Source organism: Equus asinus, chromosome 20 (genome assembly GCF_041296235.1).
Source record: "Equus asinus isolate D_3611 breed Donkey chromosome 20, EquAss-T2T_v2, whole genome shotgun sequence".
Lineage (NCBI taxonomy): Eukaryota > Metazoa > Chordata > Mammalia > Perissodactyla > Equidae > Equus > Equus asinus.
In genome coordinates this window covers 111,536,205-111,554,927 of record NC_091809.1, presented here as the reverse complement: position 1 = coordinate 111,554,927, position 18,723 = coordinate 111,536,205, and the positions used below count along the sequence as shown (strand labels likewise).

Below are 18,723 nucleotides of genomic sequence, written 5' to 3'. Positions count from 1 at the left end.
TATGAGATTGGGATAAAATCTTCCCAAGCAGCCAGTATTTCTCCAACTTTGGAGAAAAATCGCCTGCTGTGTTTTCATTGCATTTTATGACAAGAGGAATCATAGATCAGTGCAGAGCTCTGATGTACAGAATGAGTTAAACACGTTGTTTCTCATATTATTAGCAGCGATATGACCTCTTGACCTTTCTTTGGAGATGTTTAGAATATTTGAGGCTGCTGATAATAGTTTAATATTGCTTTCTTCACATTGATTAAATATACTTCATACATCGCTGAGCAATGAGTAACATGCAGATCGGCTGTCCACTGAACTGCCTGTAAAGATGACAAAGTAAAAAGTTAATCTTCAAAGTAAAGTCAAGCCTGAAATTGAAATCTTTGACGCATACATTTTCTAATTAGCTCATTTTGCTACATGTAAAATGTGAGGGTGATGCCCTTAAAGTGGAATATGACTTTTTTTTAACATCCAAAGTTAACAAATAATTTCTGTCCCTTCCTACATTTATTTTTTCTTGTTCTATATCTTTGTGGCTCCAAATTATGTACAGATTTTATCTTTTCACGTTAATGTTTTTAAACGCATGGTTCGATCAGGTAATCCAGACGTAATCTGAGAGCTTTGTTAATTTGTACAGCTATTTTAGCAGACGGTCTGTGAAACTCTCCGCTGTCTGTGTTCGTGGAGTAGTGTGTCCTGGTTAATGAGATACTCACTTTGTTCACTACATCGGTTAACTGTGCCCAAATAATTAAAATACACTGGCAGTCCCTGGATGCTAAAACTCTACTAAATGTAGTTTAATTTTTCTTGGCTGATTCAGAAAGTTTTCTACAGGATCAATAGCATTTTCCCCCCTGAGATATAAGTAAGCAGTGGTAGCAGAAGGTTCAAATGGAAGGAATTCTGGCTGACATCACGGGGCGGCTGTCGCCCAGCTCCACAGGGCGCTGTTCACTTTGTCGTCGACAGGAAGGGCATCGCAGAGTCCTGCAAGGTGGAAGCGCGGCTGTGCTATTTTAACATGTCCAAGTTAAATAGTTCCTCTTCCAGAAGAAATAAATGCTAATGGCATACGGGGTGCAGTACCTGCATTAACCTGAAACTTATTTGTAAGAAGAAAGATGGTTGTGCTGTTAGTGTCTTTACAAGCAAAATCAGGCTACACTGATAAAATACACACCCATTTTAACCAAGTCCTGCTCTGGTAGCATGCTGTCCTTGAGTTAGTGAATAATTCATTCCAGGCAGCTCTGAGGAGCCGCTGTTGTTGTTGGTTCCTCCATCCACAAAGCCAGCGAAGATCAAACAGCATTTGATCATTACTTAGTTGATCATTATCTTAGTGGGTAACGAGATCCTGTCAATTAGTCTTGATAATGGTTGTCAAACTCATATAAGTTAAGACCTCTGTGGTTTCTTGTGTCACTGGTGAATTTCACCTCTCAGAACCATAAGTTAAAGAAAATTTTATAAGTGATACTTTAAGGAATTGTAAGAGGAAAGGCTCAATTTGAAGCTCTAAAATGAACTTTAGATTGTAGATAATTTCAACGAGTAAGTTGTTAGTGAGCTATGATGCCTGGACTCACTCAAGCTCCTCATATAGCTTTAAGGCCCTGATAACCTGTCCCTGCGCATTTCTCTAGCTCCATCTCTTACCAACACTTGCCCGGTTCCCACTGTTACACCCCCTCCACTCCCAACACCTCCTCTCTGCCTCGATGATAAAGGGCTTTCGAGGAGGAGTTTGGCCTTTTTTTCTAGCTGTGACTCTGAGCTCCCCACTCCCAAGTTGGCTCTGGTTTCTGTGTCCTCACGTGCTCTGAACGCCGTGGGCTTCCCATCACCACAGCCCACCACTCTGCCTTTGGCTGTCTGCTTCTGTCTCCATCCAGGAGCCAGAGAACAGGGGTGGTGTGCTGTTCTCCACATCTGCGCTGTCTGCTGTGGAGTGTCGTGGACAGTGTGTCCTGGTTAATCGAGTGCTAGGTCACTTTTTCACCGTGTGATTTAGGGCCAACAACAGGCCCTAAATCAGTGTTCACTGAATGACTGAATGAATGAATGAACTCTACCTGAGGATCATTTTGAATGAATGAATGAACAACTATATTTGAATAGTATTTCTTTCGTTTAATAAAATATAGAGATTCTACAAATACACAGGATAGTTTTCTAACTTGAAAATGTGAAGAGATATATATTCCAGTTAAACATCCTTTTTTATGATCATTGTTTATTTCTCAGTTTAAAAATTTTTAGGTTTTGATTGACAACCTAAACAATATATGAATAATATATGAGTAAACATATGAATATGAACAATATATGAATAAAACTTCACAGGAGAAATGAATGTAATCTGCATTTTCTTCAAAGTTGATAAATTCACCTCTCAGAGTGCTCAGCATTCATAGAAGAGGATTTAAATATTGAAAATTTATTTTCTTATGTAAATTACTCATAGAATAAATTTTTATGAAGTTTAATATTTAATTATGATAGTTTTTGAAAGCCTATATTTTAGAGAAAGGCACATTATTTTAGGGCAAATCATGATACATTAAAACCTCATAATTTTTTCACACAAAGAAGTTGAAAGATAATTGACAATGTATACTGACATGTCAATCAAATCTTGGATCATTTGTTTCAGAAAGGTTGACGTCGGAAGGAAGGAGAATGTGAAAAGCTATGTCACTAAATATTCTGAAACAGAAACACACCAGACTGAATTTCACCAATTTTTGGAGAGGTAAGTACCTACTATCCTAATGCAGATGCATTTTCCATTCACGTGGCCGAATGATGTGTATTACACACAACACAAAATATATATTTACCTACATAAGAAAATAGTTGCTATGTAATGATTCTTGAGTTTTTAATCTGTGAAATATGTCAACTGTGTGAGTCCATGAAACCAATGCTAATTAATACATTTTTCCCCCAAATTTCAAGGCAATTTCCCCTAGCTTCTGAACTACCAACTGTGTAAATACAAATTAGTGCCATTTTTAAAAACATATTTCACAATTTTGCAATAGTTTTCTTTGGTTTATATTTCTTTGAATTGAGGGCAGGATAGTTATCTACTTTAAACCAATTTTTAAATGTCACTGACCTCTATCTTATTTGTGAAATATGTCGTAAATTTTCTTTTGATCAGTATTTTCCTACCCAAACAAAAATTATTTCCATAGAATTTGATAACTGTTCAAAGCCAGTGCACCTAGTATAAATATTTTTGCAAAATATGTCTTGTTGAATATGAGGGGGCAGTCTTACAGAATTTAAGGGAAATTATGCTATCCTCTAGTTATTTGATAATTCATACCAAATAGTTTTCAGGGTCATTTTTTTATTGATGTTGATCCTTCCATCTACAAAGCCAAAGGCAGATCTAACAGCAAAGTAAGCCCCGTTTAAAAATATCAGGTATAGAATGCTTCTGTTGATACCCAAAGTTGCAGGCAGCGTGGAGTGGAAAGACCACTGGATTTGATTTAAGCTCAGGTTTGCCATTAACGAGCTGGAAAACTTGGCAAAGCGCTGCCTTTCTCTGAGTCTCGTTTTCCTCCTTGTGAAATAGGAGAGTTGCATGGAGAGCTAAGAGGAAGGCAAGTAGGAATTCGATTCTTTTCAGTGTCTGTTGTGTTCATATCATGAGCATCAACCAGTGTTGGATGTTCTGCAGGAGATTTTTTTAAAAAAGACGAGACAGTCCTTGCTGTTGGGAAACTGCTAGCTTGTTGGGAAGACAGTTTGCTTACTGAAGCAGTCAGACAGCCACACGGGGCAGTACTTGATTGTACATAAGTGAAAATGATCAAGGGATCATTCTATAAATAACCAGCGAGGAGAGAGAACCTTGTGAGGGGCAACTGTCAGGCAAGGCCACATGCAGAGGAGAGAAAATGAGAGAGATGCAAAAATAAAGAGATATAAAGAAGAAGAAGGTAGATACAAAGACAAGCCAGCAGGTACCCATAGCTTCTTGCAGGTTTTGTTACTGTTTTGAAATAACTGGAAGAATGTGGTGGGGCTCCTGAGAGGGACGACCTGGTGAGCGAGTGGAGAGGGAAGGCTCCAGGACAGCTGAGCTGTAGGCGTCTGCCGGCCAGGAGACAGCTCCTGCCCCCTCTCAGCGCATCCTGGGTCTTGTGGACGTGCAGCCCTCCGGGAGCCAGCTCCACCTGGTGCTCCTCCTTCACTGCTGTCCTGAGAAAGCAATGTCAGAGATACCACCCTGCTCTTCTGGACTCTGTAAATCCACGCAGGCCCCGTGGTACCCTTCCCGACTCCTGGCATGAGTCACGGGACTTTATTTCGAGGCCCTTTGGCTCCACGTAACGGAGAAACCCTGAACTGGCCTCTCAGCACCTCCACCTCGGCTCCTCCCTTTGTGGATCTAGGATCTCGTGACTCTGATGATGCCTCTCAGGAGGCTATGTGGTGGAGCAAAAGATCCAGAGAGGTTCCGCTTTGACTTTCAGCTCTGCTGCTTACTAGTCACGTGACCTGGGCAAGGAACTTAACCTCCAGGCTCAGCTTCCTCCTCAGCACAACGGGCCTCTCCGAAATGGCATGAGAATTGGATGAGGGGTAGACCCGAAGTGCTTGCAGTGCTGGGCCCGTTTCAGTAATGTGTGGCTGACTCTGCGCCAGGCGCTCCGCAGGTGTGCACACGTCTAATTTGTCAGATAGCCTGTAAGATAAGCACCGCTGTGTCCGTCTTTTACCGACGGGGCAGATGAGGCTCAGAGAAGTTAAGTACCTTCTCCAAGGTCATGCAGCCAGTCCACGAGAGGGGGGCCTGTGAACCCAGGCAATCCCACTCAGGCTTCACACGCCTTATTAGGACCTCAGAGCCGGTTCTTTCTCTCCTCTCCGCATTTACGTGGGCCGGCACATGAGCTAGTTAGAGGAATTAATGCAGAGGAAATGGCTTACCCCCATCCTATCCAGCCCGCCTGCATGGCCCAGTCGAATTTGGCCCTATTAAAACTAGAGTTTCTAAAAAGGAAGGAAGAAACGTTCACCAACCATCCACTCCTTCTGTGCTCCCGCATGTTGTCCTAAAACTGGACACTCCCATGGGCCCGACACTCCCAGGAAAATCCGCGTGGGGGCGGATACGATGACGGTGACTCCTTTTAGGTCCTGCTGCAACTGCTTGGACTGTAAAGGTGTTGATTTGGGGAAAGTAGAAGGAATTGGGTGAGGTCTTGGGCAGCACCCAAGGAGAATCAGGTGGGTCTTGTGACTGGGGCTCAGTCCTCTGGCAGCTCCCTCCCACCCCATCCCACGAACTCCTGAGGATGAGAAGCACGGCCCAGGCCTCACTGGCCTGTGAGCTGCCTGAGCCGTGGCACGAGAAGCGGAGATTTAGTTGCCGCTGGCTTATTTCCTCCTAAGACCCCTCGGAGAGACGGAGGGAGGAATTAGCTGCTCAGTTGCTTTATCTCATCTAAAAAAGTAAAGCAGAGAGATCTTCTTCACCAGCTGAGTCTTCGTGACGAGCACAGTCACTTCTGATTCATTTTCCATAGACAGTAGATTCTCATGTAAAGTATACCGAGCAAGCGTCTTTCGCTCGTCTTCTTCCAATGGCAGGGTCATCTCAACGGCGTTCTTCAGGAAACGCTCCGTCACCTCCCCTAGCTCTGCTTCCTTTCTCCACAATTCCACCTCTTCATCTCTACCCTAACTGGCTAGATAGATGCCAGCCTCTCCCGCCTTCAGTCCCTCTCCCACTTTTCTGACAGCTGACTTTCTAAAAGGCAGATCTTGTAACACCACACCTGTGCTCTAATGCCTTCAATGACTCCTGCTGCTTATGGGATGGAGGCCAAGTTTTTTAGTCTAACATCCTAAGTGCCTTCAGTTGGCTCCTGGCTTCTTTTCCAGCTTCATTTGGCTCCTCCTCCTGTCCATACACTCAGCTCCAGCCACACAAAACTTCTCTAGGTCCTAACTCTTCTTGGTGAACTCCTATTCATCCATCAAGGCCCAGTGGAGATGTGACTTCCTTAGATAAGTCTTCTCTGGAGGAAGTCATTATTTTTCCTCTGTGTTCTCACAGGACCCTGGCCGGGTGCCTCTCACAGCTCCCACTACTTCATGTGACACTCCAGTCGCAGCCCTGCCTCTCCCCCCGACTGGAGAGAGAGCTCCTCAGGGGACAGGGGGATGGCATCATTCATCTTGATATCCAAAGGGCTGGCCCACTGCTCATTTGGGGAAAAAAGGATCACTGTTTAATATCTAACGGGGCAAAAATTCCTCTTTCAAAGGGACTTAAAGGGCTATAAAGATCCCTTCTGGAGAAAGGAGGTGAGGAGCTGCTTGGTGATGGATGTGACTTTGGAGAGAGAGTAGAACTTCCACAGAAGAAGCTGGGGAAGGTGGTTCATGCAGCAGGAAGAGAGGGGCCAAGGCCCACAGATGGGGAGTGGGGGCGCAGTGAGGGGAGAGCAGCGCTATGGTGCGTCTGCCTGTCCCCATCGCGCCTGGCGCCCGGCTGGGTGTTTCTCAAAGTCAACCCACAATTCTCACAACAACTCTGGGAAGTAAGTCGTTTAGGCTCAGAGAGTTTCGCTATTTGCCCAAGTCCCACAGCTTGCACAGGGACAGCGAGACTAACAGGGGTCTGACGGGCTCCCGGGCTGGCCCTGGACTCCTCACAGTCCCGCAGGGGGCTGGTCGTTACTGGTCGGGCCCTGCCATCTCTGTTCTCCCTGCTCTGCTGGGAGCTCTCTGTGCACAGCTGATACTCCGTCTCATTGCAGGTGCACCGAGACCTTACATTTACCGTCTGCGGCTCGGAGATTGTTCAACGAAGAAGGGCAGGAAGTCTTGGCCCTAAAAGACCTTCAGAGAGACGAGCTGGTAAAGACAGGCTGTGAACCGGAAGTATCAGTACATGAATACTAACCAAAGAAAAGTGTTTTAAAATATACCATCTGCTTGCCATCTTTCCTCTTATCTTCTCTCAGAATCATCCCCACTCAGCAGCCGTGAGAGAGTGGTGCACAGAGCAGGGTGTGGAGAGCTCACTGGGGGCGAGGCGCGATTTTCAGGGGCGGACGTGAATTACCTCCCCTAACGCTCCTCACCACCCGGTGGGACGCTTGCTCTCCTTATCCTCACCTTAGAAAGACCGAACTATGAAGCACCTGCGATTGCTGCCCACTGTCAGGGAGGTAGCGCCTCTTCCTTGAGGCCTGCAAAATGTGGCTGTTTAGTGATTTCCTAATGATGGCTTCACCTCTGGGGAAAAAAATCAGATCTAGTTTTTCACACACTCTGTGTGGGTGGCTGGAGAAGGCTGAGACGTGGAGGGCTTCAGCAGCCCCGCCTTGGCTCCCATTATGGGATTTGAGGCGTTGGCTTGAGAAGAAAGCCTGCCTTGATTGATGACTGAGCTTCTCCGAGCAGACAACCAAGCCTCATGGGTTACCCAGACTGACTCAGGCTCCAGGTGTGAAGACCCCTTGAGAGAGTCTTCACTGAGGGCCCTGGAAAAGGATCTGAGGTAGCAGGGGGGTCCCCAGGACAGGGTCCGAGGCAGCGGGGTGTCCCCAGGACAGGGTCAGAGGCAGCAGGGTGTCCCCAGGACAGGATCAGAGGCAGCAGGGTGTCCCCAGGACAGGATCAGAGGCAGCAGGGTGTCCCCAGGACAGGGTCAGAGGCAGCAGGGTGTCCCCAGGACAGGGTCAGAGGCAGCAGGGGGTCCCCAGGACAGGGTCAGAGACAGCAGGGGTTCCCCAGGACAGGGTCAGAGGCAGCGGGGTGTCCCCAGGACAGGGTCAGAGGCAGCAGGGGGTCCCCAGGACAGGGTCAGAGGCAGCAGGGGTTCCCCAGGACAGGGTCAGAGGCAGCAGGGGGTCCCCAGAACAGGGTCAGAGGCAGCAGGGGTTCCCCAGGACAGGGTCAGAGGCAGCAGGGTGTCCCCAGGACAGGGTCAGAGGCAGCAGGGGGTCCCCAGGACAGGGTGCGAGACAGCAGGGGTCCCCAGGACAGGATCCAAGGCAGAGGGGCAGAGGGAGACTCTTAGCTCTTGGAATCTGGTGGATCTGGTTTGAATGCTAAGTCTTTGTTTGCTTTCAATATTTTTGTTTTCCCCGCTGTGCTTATTCACTGAGTTATTTTAGAAGGAATTTAAGGCAGATTGCATTAAAACATGTGATACAGAAGATAAATTTAATTTAAAGGTAAGTAGGTGAGGCCACCAGGGCAAGAGGAGGGAGGGTGGAGCCAGGAGTGGTTGTCACAGGATCCTGCGTATTTACTAGAAATGAACCTGTCACTGTGAGCAGCCGACATGAAGGCTGGAGCAGGAACAGTCAGATGGTTAAGTGTGTTCATAGGAGGAAAGCAACCTATTGTGTTTTTTTTTTAAATCTTTTTTTTTTTTTTTTGAGGAAGGTTAGCCCTGAGCTGACATCTGCTGCCAATCCTCCTCTTTTTGCTGAGGAAGACTGGCCCTCAGCTGACATCTGTGCCCATGTTCCTCTGTGTTATATGTGGGACGCCTACCACAGCATGGCTTGACAAGTGGTGCCATGTCTGCACCTGGGATCCGGGCCGCCGAAGCCGAACGTGTGCACTTAACCACTGCGCCACCGGGCCGGCCCCGAAACCTGTTGTTTTAAAGAAGAAATTTTGAGAACGTTTTCTTGTAGGAAAATGTGTGCTAATCAGTGAGTGGCCTGCAGAAGGCAGCACTGTTTCTTTTTCTTCTTACTGACTCTTCTTCAGTATCCCCCTCTATTTTTTCTTACTTCAGCGAAATATATATTCATTTAAAGACATTTAAGAAATACATTTAAGCAAAATGAAGATGAAAAAGTGTCCTGCATAATCTCAGCATCTAGAAACATCCACATCAACATTTCGGTGCCGATGCTGCAAGTTCGTTCACACCAGCGGTTGTCAAACTGTTTCTGTAAAGGGTCAGGTAGTCAGTGTTTGCAGAGCGCACGGTCTCTGCTGAAGCATCGGCTCTGCCATTGCAGCACAAAAGCAGTGACAGACCACGCGTGAGTGAGTGGGCAGAGCTCTGTGCAGTTACACTTTATCCACAAGGACAGGCAGCAGCCCGGCCTTGGGCCTCCGGCATAGTTTCCACCCCCTGACTTATACCTCCCAACACCACCCTCCTCCTTTCCTTCCTTCTTTCCTTCTTCTCCTTCCTGTACACAAATTTTTTTAAACTTTTTATTTTGAAATAATTATGTTTCAAATATATATTTTTATTTTGAAATTTTCGCAGTAAGTTGCAAAGACGGTATGGACAAGTACTTTGTTCAGGACCAAACCCTTGAGGTCCGTCAAGGTTGTCGCATTTATCAGTAGTCTGTGCCTTTTTATCATGAGGGTTATTCCACGCGCCACGGTTTGTTTAACCCTTCACCTGCTGTGAGACACTTCATCGTTTCCAGTTCGGGCTGTTGTAGGTAACGCTGCTGGGAACAGTTGTGCGGGAGCAGACACTCGTGTCTTTGGCAGGTGTATGTCTCATGTGGAGAAGACTGGATCAATCCCGACCTGTCCACTGCCCAGCAAAAGAGGCAAATCCTCCTGAGGAACTTGACGTCCGATGTTTCTAAAATGCAAACCTTCTGCAGTACACGTAAGACAGAGAGTAAGCACTGGCATTATTTTCCTTAATAAATGCAGCCGAAATAAAATACCTGATGATACTGCTTTTTAAAAAATCCAAATTTGTTTAAACAGGTCATATTTCACCCCTGCATCTTGCTGATTAGGTCTTTGGACTTAATTTTTATCTTTAACAGACTTGTGCATTTTAATTCACACTACACTGCGGATGTGCTAAGAAAACACACTTTCTTTGTTTTGTCTAACAAATCGGGCCTTCCTTGTGAGCCCCACGTACCCCCATCAAGGAGAACATTGAACGTCCAGTCAGGTTCAGGTTCTGTCCCACCTGTTAATTTAACTGGTCCTTTAGGGAGGACTTGCAGGTTTCCCATTGTCCAGAGTCCTGCTTCGGTTCCTCTCTAGGATGGAAGGAAAGAACTTGGGGTGCAGATCCTCTTGCTTTCTAGGCCCTGCTGGCCGAGGTCCGTGGCTGGGTGGTGGTGTTCCATTCTTTTGGTCCAGACCATGCTTTGGGTGGGTGTGCTTCCTGCCTGCCACAGTGTCCCCTTGCCTCCTCTGGCCCTCTGCAGCCTGGTTGTGGCTGGGCAGCCACCTCTGCCAGTCCTTCCTACACACCCTTGACCCCTGCTTGGCAGCCCTGCGGGAGAGCTCCCCAGCATGGCTCTCAGTCAATCCTGGGTGGTGGGCACCCCCGAGAAACCAGCTCCAGGTGCACATGGCTGGGCCTCAGACTGGAGGGGCGAGGGCAGCTCGGGGGTGACTTGTCACAGTGTCCTGAGCGTTGGGCAGTACCCCAGCCTTTTGTTGGTGCTGCTCAGATGCCCTCAGTGAAGCCTGAGTGGAATCACCATGCCCAGTGCTGGTTTTCTGCCTTCCTCTGTCTTCTGCCTCGAATCCCCTCAGGCCCAGAAATGGTGGGCTTTCTCCAGGTCAACCCTGAGGTTGAAGCCTTACTATGCTACATGGAAACTAAAGGATTTGGAAAAATCCCAAATCGTGACAGTGTCATCCTGATTTACGTGGCCATGGCTGTTGTCTTAGGGAATATGCTGGACTTGAACGTCAGAACTATTTTTGTGCTTCTGCTTTTCCTTTGTAACATTTCTCATCTCCTTGTGGTCTTCCTCCTTCCCTTGAGGCTGCCCCAGGAACCAGGACACAAAAAGGCAAAAGAGAAAAATCACTAATATAATTTAATCCTTACCCTGTTGCGTATATTGAACACTGTATGGTAAGCTTTGCACCTGTCTCTGAGGCATTGGGGACTTTTGCTGAAGAATTTGGGACCCCAGAGAAGGATCTAGAGACCCATATCCAAATAATGTGGCCCACTTAAATAGTTAGAATCTACAATGACTTATGTGTTTTTGGACAGATCTATTTTCAGTACTTTTGACTAAGAAAATCTTGAGAGGAAAGAATCTACAAAAATTGAATTACTTGAGACAGAACTTATTAGTTCAAAGAGAAACTATCAATTCTTCTTAGAATTTGTTCTATTGTATCAAATAGCTCGAAATCTTTTGCGTTTTTATTTTAGCACGTGTTTTCAAATTCCTAGTTCTCTGCAATCGTAGCTAATATGTCCTTGCAAAAATGTTTGCATTTCTGCTCAGCTCTTGTTTTAGAAGTCCAAAGTGACATTGTGTCCGGGGCCAAGCTTGCTGTGCGTAAACCTGTGGAAATTTTTGGAGAAGAGAAGCAAATTATAGAACCAGAGGAAAAGCAAATGCAAAAAAATGCTTTAACAACAGAAAATGCTTCCAGTGAAATTTTGTAAGTAATCAGTGGGGCCAGCAAAGCTACCTGGTTGCCGTTTGAACTCAGCTCATTATCTCGACAGCAGCACAGAGCACAGGCAGGGAACCTGCGCCGAGCGCGTGAAACCACGTCAAGTGAAGAGCTAGGATTTAATTAGTTTCTTGGCAAAAGAATAGAGCTGGAGCTGCAGTGTTCAACCATCACAATGATCTACTTTGAGTAATTTTGTTACAATGTTGCTATTTTTAAAAGGCTAGGATCTTAGAAATGCAGACATTCGTATGAAGAATTCATCAGGTTTTGTTTCCATAAACGTGGACTTCAGGAACCATTAAGCCTCTTCCCTAAGGCAGGTTCGAGCTGGATGCGTGTTAATATGTGATCATCACCCTGATCTCTGACGTGGCTTTCTGATTGGTCCCTGTCTCCATAATCTCCTTCCATTCCCCGCAAAGTTCCCTCTGTGGACACATCTTTCTAAAACACGGTCGTGTTCATGCAGTTCTTCAGTAGCTTCCTGTTGCAGAAGAAATGTCTAGTCTGGAATCCAAGCCCTTCTGAGCCCGGTCCAGGCCATTGTTGACCCTCATGGGTGCCCCATACCCCCCTCCACCCCACACTTTCTCATCCTGCCATGTGGACTCCAAGCTCCATCTCGGCGCCTGCAAGCCGCCTCGATGGAGGGGCTGTCGAGGCGCTGAGCCTCACCTTCACGTCTGCCCGCCTGAGCGTCTGCCTTGCCGTCCTTTTCTGTGGGGTGACTCTCCATCTCTGGGATCAACGAAGGCGGTGATTCCACAGAGCAACGTTCCCCCACCCCAGCGACCACCAACCTGGGAATTCCTCGAGGGCAAAAACCCTGTCACGTGTGTTCTGTGACGAGCAGGGAGACTGACGTTAGTGGTTATTTACTGAATAAATGAAGGAATGGTTCAATGAATTATAAAACCAAAAACAGCTGGTCAATTACCATTGCAATAACTGTGAAAATTAATTTCTATATCATTGTTACAAACTGTTTTAAAAGACTGTTTCTATTCTCAATTCTAAGAACATCAACTTTTATTTTAGGAACCAAACATCCTCATTTTGATGAGTGATGTCCTTGCCCTGACACTCAGAAAGGCACCAGAGGTCTCCTCCAGAGAGAGTGTCTGGACCTCTGGGTGCCTTCTGCAATGGTTAGAGAATTGGCCACAGACTTCCCCAACACCCCCTTTCGTTCTTCTTCTGAGGGAATATATCATCCAGTCTCTCAGTTACTAGGCTGCACTTAAGACAAAGACTAAGCACAAAGTAAGAAAAAAGAAAGAACATCTTTGAGAGCAAAGATCCGCGTTGTTCTGATTCATAGATTTCCTCAAGACCTGGAGACCTTGAGGTAAAAGTGGTTGAGTCCACTCAGAGGATAATGCGAGAATCTCCTGCACAGTCCAGGCAGGCCCTTTCGATCCAATCTCTTCTTGAATACTCCTAGTGACAGGGAGGTCACTATTTCACAAGGCAGCCCATTCTAATGTTGAATAATTATTTAGAACATCTCCCTCCTATAATTTCATCTGTTTCTTTGAACTGTGTCCTATTCCTCCCCCACGTAAGAGTCCCTAAAACATTCGAAGCTCACTGTCATCAGCCCACTGGGCTGTCTCCTTTCCAGACTAGCTGTCCCTGGTTCTTTGACCACTTGTGATGACTTCATCACAAAGCGTCTCCCATCAGAAAGTCACTGCAAGATCCCTCTGGACTTTCTTAGGTAGGTTTGTCAGGAGGTTTGCACATGTTCATCGAGAGGTGGGATGATTTAAGACGAGACAGCCATAGAGCAAGAGGCCAGAACGTGGATCTGGAAGGAACCCTTTAGATGGCTGGGTTCTATGTGCAGATTTCTAGTAAAAACAATAAGAAGAACAATGGAAAAGAAACTCTGGGGCAGCTGACCCCGCTGTGATGCTTGATGGAAGAAAAGCCTCTCCGGGCATGGTGCCCGGGGGGCTGTCTCCTCTTGTCCTGCACGCTGGGCATGCCCTGCCCCTCACCAGCCTGTCTCCGGCCCCCTCCCCTTGTTCATGGCATGCCTGTCACACCGGGGTCCTTCTGTTCCTCAAATGAGCCAACACCCTCTTGCTTCAGAGTTCTGTAGTTGCTCTTTTGTCTGTCCGAATGCTCTCCCTCCAGATCCTCGCATGGCAGGCTCCTTCCCACGTCCAGGGCTCAACTCACACACCACCTCTCGGAGGAGCCTTCTCTGACCCCACTGCTAAAGAAGACCCCACCCACCCCCGCCAATTTCTATCACAGTATCCTGTTTTGTTCCACTTATGGCACTTAACTTGTTTGTTTATTCATTTGCTTGTCTGTTCCCTCTTCTTCCCACTAGGACGTAAGCTCCATCGACCCTGAGAACCTGTTTGTTTTGTTTGTCCCTGTATCCCTGACACATAGAACTCTGCGCCTCTCATACAATGGACGTGCAGCAAATATTAGTTAAAGAAATGAATGACTAACTAAGGATTATTTTAAGTTTTAAGAGTGAACGAATGGACAAACGAATGAATTAATAAAGTAAGATGGACTTAAAAATGGCTGTTCTGAGATTGACTTGATGTATTTCATTTCACTGGAAGCCCAAGAGCATATAGATAAATTCCAAGTTAGAAAATGAAGCATCTGGAAATGGGGGAAGAATATTGTTTACACCCTGCTAAATATGGTAAAACTGAGAACGACTTTTTTCCCCTTTTCCTCGAGGAAATGGAGTTGGTGGGAAAGCTATGTTTTTAATTTTCAACACAAGATGGCGCTGTTGTTTTTTAACTGTTACTAGATTTTTGACTTGAGAAGCTGCTTCTGCTGCAGTCCTGGTTACCCACGAGTTTGAGATCCACACGAAATACTTTTGTTACGTTTGACAAGTGTGTGGTCTGCTCTGCTAACACAGCAATTGTCCCTGAGTTTGGAATATGTTGCCGCTTGTGGTTACATCAAGTGACCACACGCGCCTTGCCCATCACGGCCCCAGAGGCTTTATTTACACATTCACATATTTGGAGCACAGAAATAGGCTGGCTGCTCTGCCTGTGCATTCATCCCGCCGTCAGCCCAGCAGTTCTCCCGTTGTGTCAGGATCCCACGGAAGGCAAGCGAGCCTGGAGCATGATATGTACAGATCTGTATGGCGGCTATGCTCCCGCGCACAGCGTCGTCTCAGTAGGAAGCAAGAGACTGGCTCAGTCATTCAGACTAGGACGATTTACTCAGTGTTTCGGTGCGTTATTCTCTTTCAAAAGCTGGCATGTCTGTTCCAGTGCTCTTTGAGTCTCCCTAGATTTCTCTATTGAGAGGAAAAATTAAGTTAATGAAGATTCCTTTAACATTGTCTAGTGAGTAAACTTCATGAAACCCAGTAATCTAGGCTGGACTGTTCCAGACAGAGTTATGACCCACTTCTGGGGTGAGCAGGACTCTCATTACATGTTTGTTACAAATTTGTTAAACTACTAGGCAGTCTTAATCTTATAATTTTTCACATATAATATATGACCTCATTTTTCTCAATAAACAAAAAATGCTGTTTATTATGGGATCGAGGACTTTTATGTGTAGCCTCGTATTAAAAGACCTAAATTATGAGTTAGTGGGATGTGCATTTGCAGTGTTGAGTGCCGTTATGGAAATATGATTTACAGACCCCCTGTCTCCTTCAGGACAGGATCAGCTACACGCAGAGACATTCTGTGGGGGTAAGTGGGAACTCTTAGACTTGTGTTTGTTTCTGGCCCTTGATAGGGATGCGCACGCGAGGGCCCATCTCCGAGGGAAGGCTCGGGGTCCTGTCGTCAGGTACGCCTGGCAGGACACCTCTGGGGACCTGGAGCAGCATGGCGGGCCTCCGGAGAAAGTGGACGAGCTCTTTGACGATGCACACCCACAGGACGAGGACAGGTAAGAAGGGATTCCTTAGATTTGCTCATTTTGGGGCAAAAGTATTCCCGAGGGTCTGCGTTCCTGTCAGCTCAGTTTGCATCAGCACACACGTTTTCGCTTGTGTTTTGACGGAAGTGCTGAACATGCTGTGGGATGGTCCTCATCGCTTCAGTTGCTGCCATGAGTCCTGCTCGCTGGCGTCTTCTCTGTGCAGACAGCGAGCTCACCTGTTTGCCTCCTGAGCACCAGCCGAGCCTGTCTATCTGCTGAATGAGTGTGTGAATGAATCTGTGGATGAGCACACGAGATGGCCTGACTTCTTTAAGAAATTAGTAAAATGCAATTTCTTCCTTTTTAATTTTATTTATTTATGATTAATGTCCAATGAAACGACAGGAGTCTATAATACTTTGTATTATTCCGTCTTTAGACATTTGCTTAACATTACAGCAGCTCATATGAATTAAACAATTTTGGCATATGAACATTTGGCATTAGTCCGCACACATAGTAGGGACTTAGATGTTTATAAATTAGTTTAATTGCCAATGCATCGTGATGGTTAATATGTTTAATAAGTGGGCTTAATGCTTTAAGATCCATTAAGTAACAGATTCCTTTAATTAACTCACTAGCATTTTGTTATTTTCTTTTATGATATTCTATGAATTGTCTGGGAAGATTGAAACCTTGGAGAATGACATTCTGTTTTCCAGAGGCCCTGTGGATGGAGGGTAGAGAGCCACGGTCTGAATGGAGCCCTTCGTTCTCTGTTTGATTCTGAATGCCCCCCTTCTTCTCCCTCTTTTTCTTCTTTAACTAAATTCTCTCTTCAACTGAACTTCTTTTTTCTTTGCTGATGAATTTCTCATATTCTCTTGAATGAACATTTACTTCTGTTACAAAATAAACTCAGACTCCTATTTTTCACTTCCGCCTGGCAGTGCAAAGCAAACAGCATTGCTGGTGTCCCGATGATCGTGCCTCCCTGTGACAGCTGCATTTGGTTCACAGCGGGTCTCTCACCAGCAGAACTTGCAGTCTCCAGCACGTTGGTGCACAGGGTATTTTTCTGCCACTAATGAGATTCTCTTTATTTCAGCCGTTCTCCAAGGCAGAGTAAATGGCAGAAGCTTTGCCACCAGCAGTTTGAATACAGAGATGGGCAAATTATAAGCCATGCCGTTCCTCAGCTAGCACTGGGGGTGCCAGGTCCCGACCTGCGTTCGGGCAGGGAGGTGGTTTTGGTGGAGAAAAAAGCAGATGATGGTCGTCAACGCTGGATGCACAAGAAAGGCAGCAGGTAAACCCGTTAGATTTGGGGGTTAGTATATCAAAAAGTGAGTGGGTGCCTAAGAGAGCCCACATGATCCTCACCCAGCAGGCAGGGTACCTTTGAGGACTTTGGATTTTCTGATAACATGGCCAATAATTCTTAACCTACTCGAGGAGAAGGAGTGAAAGCAAATGCGAACCCTCGGGAGTCTACACACAACTTCTCCACTATCGATTCAGATAAGAAATGTGAAATCAACCTGCTGAGCTCATGGTTTCAACTGGCCACTGAGGTCAGGAGAAAACTGGGCCCTTGTCTAATTTTATTCTGATGATTTGAAGGGATCAAATAGGAACTCTGAAAAGTCCACATTTTTAGAATTTGACAGCACTTGTCATTGACTCATCTCCTGCCCCCCCAACATGCTTGCCCCTCGCCCTCCCCTGCTGCCATCACGTAACCAGCTGATACGGCTTCTGCTCACACAGTGAAAGAGAATTCTTACCTTAACGGATACAAAATCCTAATCCAATGGCTGCCCTTTGTTTGGATTCAGATTCAAGCTGGCCACGGTCAATAGGTTATTTCCGAGACAATCAGAGGAAATTTAGAACAGTCTGGGTACCCCAGGATATGAAGGAAGTCTTGTTAATTTTGTTGGTGTCATAATGGTTTAATGGTTATGTTAAAAACAAAAAGAGAAAAGTCCTGATTGCTTGGATATATATTGTAGTATTTACAGATAAAATTAAGAGATATCTCAAATTTGTTCTAAAATATTCTAGCAAAAGCAAAAACTTTTAAACTTGGGAGGGGGGAACGGAGGAAACGAGAATTGGTAGAATATTGACAGCTGCTCAGTCCACAGTGGTTTCTTACACATTTCTCTCTGTTTTGGTGCACGTTCAAACATTTCTTTAACAAGAAAGAAAAGAACTCCTTGGATTTTAGATTGGTTTGCTTCAAATTCTACCATTTGTGTTACATGGTGGAGCTCCAGGGGCCTCTTCTTGTATTTCTTTGGAAATACTATACAAAATGTATGTTTGTGTATCTGTACTATATATATATATATATATATATATATATATTTTTTTTTTTTTTTTTTTTCTGGGAAAGAGCTGTGATTTTCATTGGCTTCTCAAAATGTGTGTGATGCAAAAGCTTAGGAGTGGCTGCTCTGAGAGAGGCTGCATGAGCTTCAGCAGGTGGCAGCAGCAGCGGCGTGGGCGGGGAGGGAGCCAGCCTCACTCTGCCCGCTGTCTGAGATGAGCAAAGCCCCCAGCAAGGCGCACTTAGAGAGGGCTGGGAAGCCACCGTGCAGGCAGGCCTGTGAGTGTGTTCTCTGCCCCGTTCATCCCGCCTAAGCTGTGTTTGCGACGGGGAGCTAGGAAGTAGGCTTTTGTCCCTGAGAATTGCCTGCCATATGGAACCAAAATTCATTCGCACAGCTGCACTGGGTTATTAAGGACAGTGTTTTAGGTGCTGGCGCTTTAGCAAAGAACAAAACAGATAAAAATCACTGCACCTACGGAGCTAGAGCCTCCCCATCTCTACCTCTCTGGAAGTTTGCAATCCATCCCACTGCCTTGGTTTTCTGTATTGCAGTTGAGGTCCCTTTTGAGCCTATGCTGGAATTGGAGCATGGCTGATGAACCGGGGTGGACACACGTGGGGAATGAGAGAAGTGACCCTAAGGCAGGAGAAAGCCAGCTTGATGAGTTTGTCAGGAACGCCTGGCCACTGGAGGAGAGGCGTTCTGAGTCCTGCTCAGAGCCTGTCGCTGGGTTTGTTTTTCATCCCGAGTGCTGTGGAGGAAGCAGGAGGAGGGGAAGGTTCTTTAAGTAAAAACAGAAAGAGCAGTTTGCCTGAAACGCCGTGAAACGCTGGACCACAACCACCACTGCTTTGGAAAATCCAACCGCGTCTAGCAAGAGGAGGATGGTCTCTTCCCATCTCCTTCCACTTTCCAAAACACTCTGTAACTTTGACGTCTTAAGGCCTCGCACGGCGAGCTGTGGAAGAGGGGGACGGTTGGTGGGAGATGGAGGCATTGATTGTCTCTGGTCAGAAACTTGAGGGTCCAAGAGAAGAGGTGGAGCAGTGAAGGGGAGAGGCAGTGGGAC

General features: G+C 46.1%; 1 protein-coding gene across 3 annotated transcripts in view; it reads left to right on the top strand.

The window, feature by feature from the left end:
• DCDC1 (doublecortin domain containing 1) overlaps window positions 1-18,723 on the top strand; it is a 428,668-nt gene that overhangs the window by 370,389 nt on the left and 39,556 nt on the right. For 2 of the 3 annotated variants that reach the window (XM_070491394.1, XM_070491395.1), the window contains 6 exons: window positions 2,663-2,761; window positions 6,798-6,897; window positions 9,520-9,655; window positions 11,253-11,412; window positions 15,184-15,339; window positions 16,424-16,624. In XM_070491394.1, coding sequence (XP_070347495.1) covers window positions 2,663-2,761; window positions 6,798-6,897; window positions 9,520-9,655; window positions 11,253-11,412; window positions 15,184-15,339; window positions 16,424-16,624 — 852 coding nt within the window. Of the gene's footprint in view, window positions 1-2,662; window positions 2,762-6,797; window positions 6,898-9,519; window positions 9,656-11,252; window positions 11,413-13,774; window positions 13,972-15,183; window positions 15,340-16,423; window positions 16,625-18,723 lie in introns of those variants that run through there. The other variant, XM_070491396.1, reaches the window with a different exon arrangement.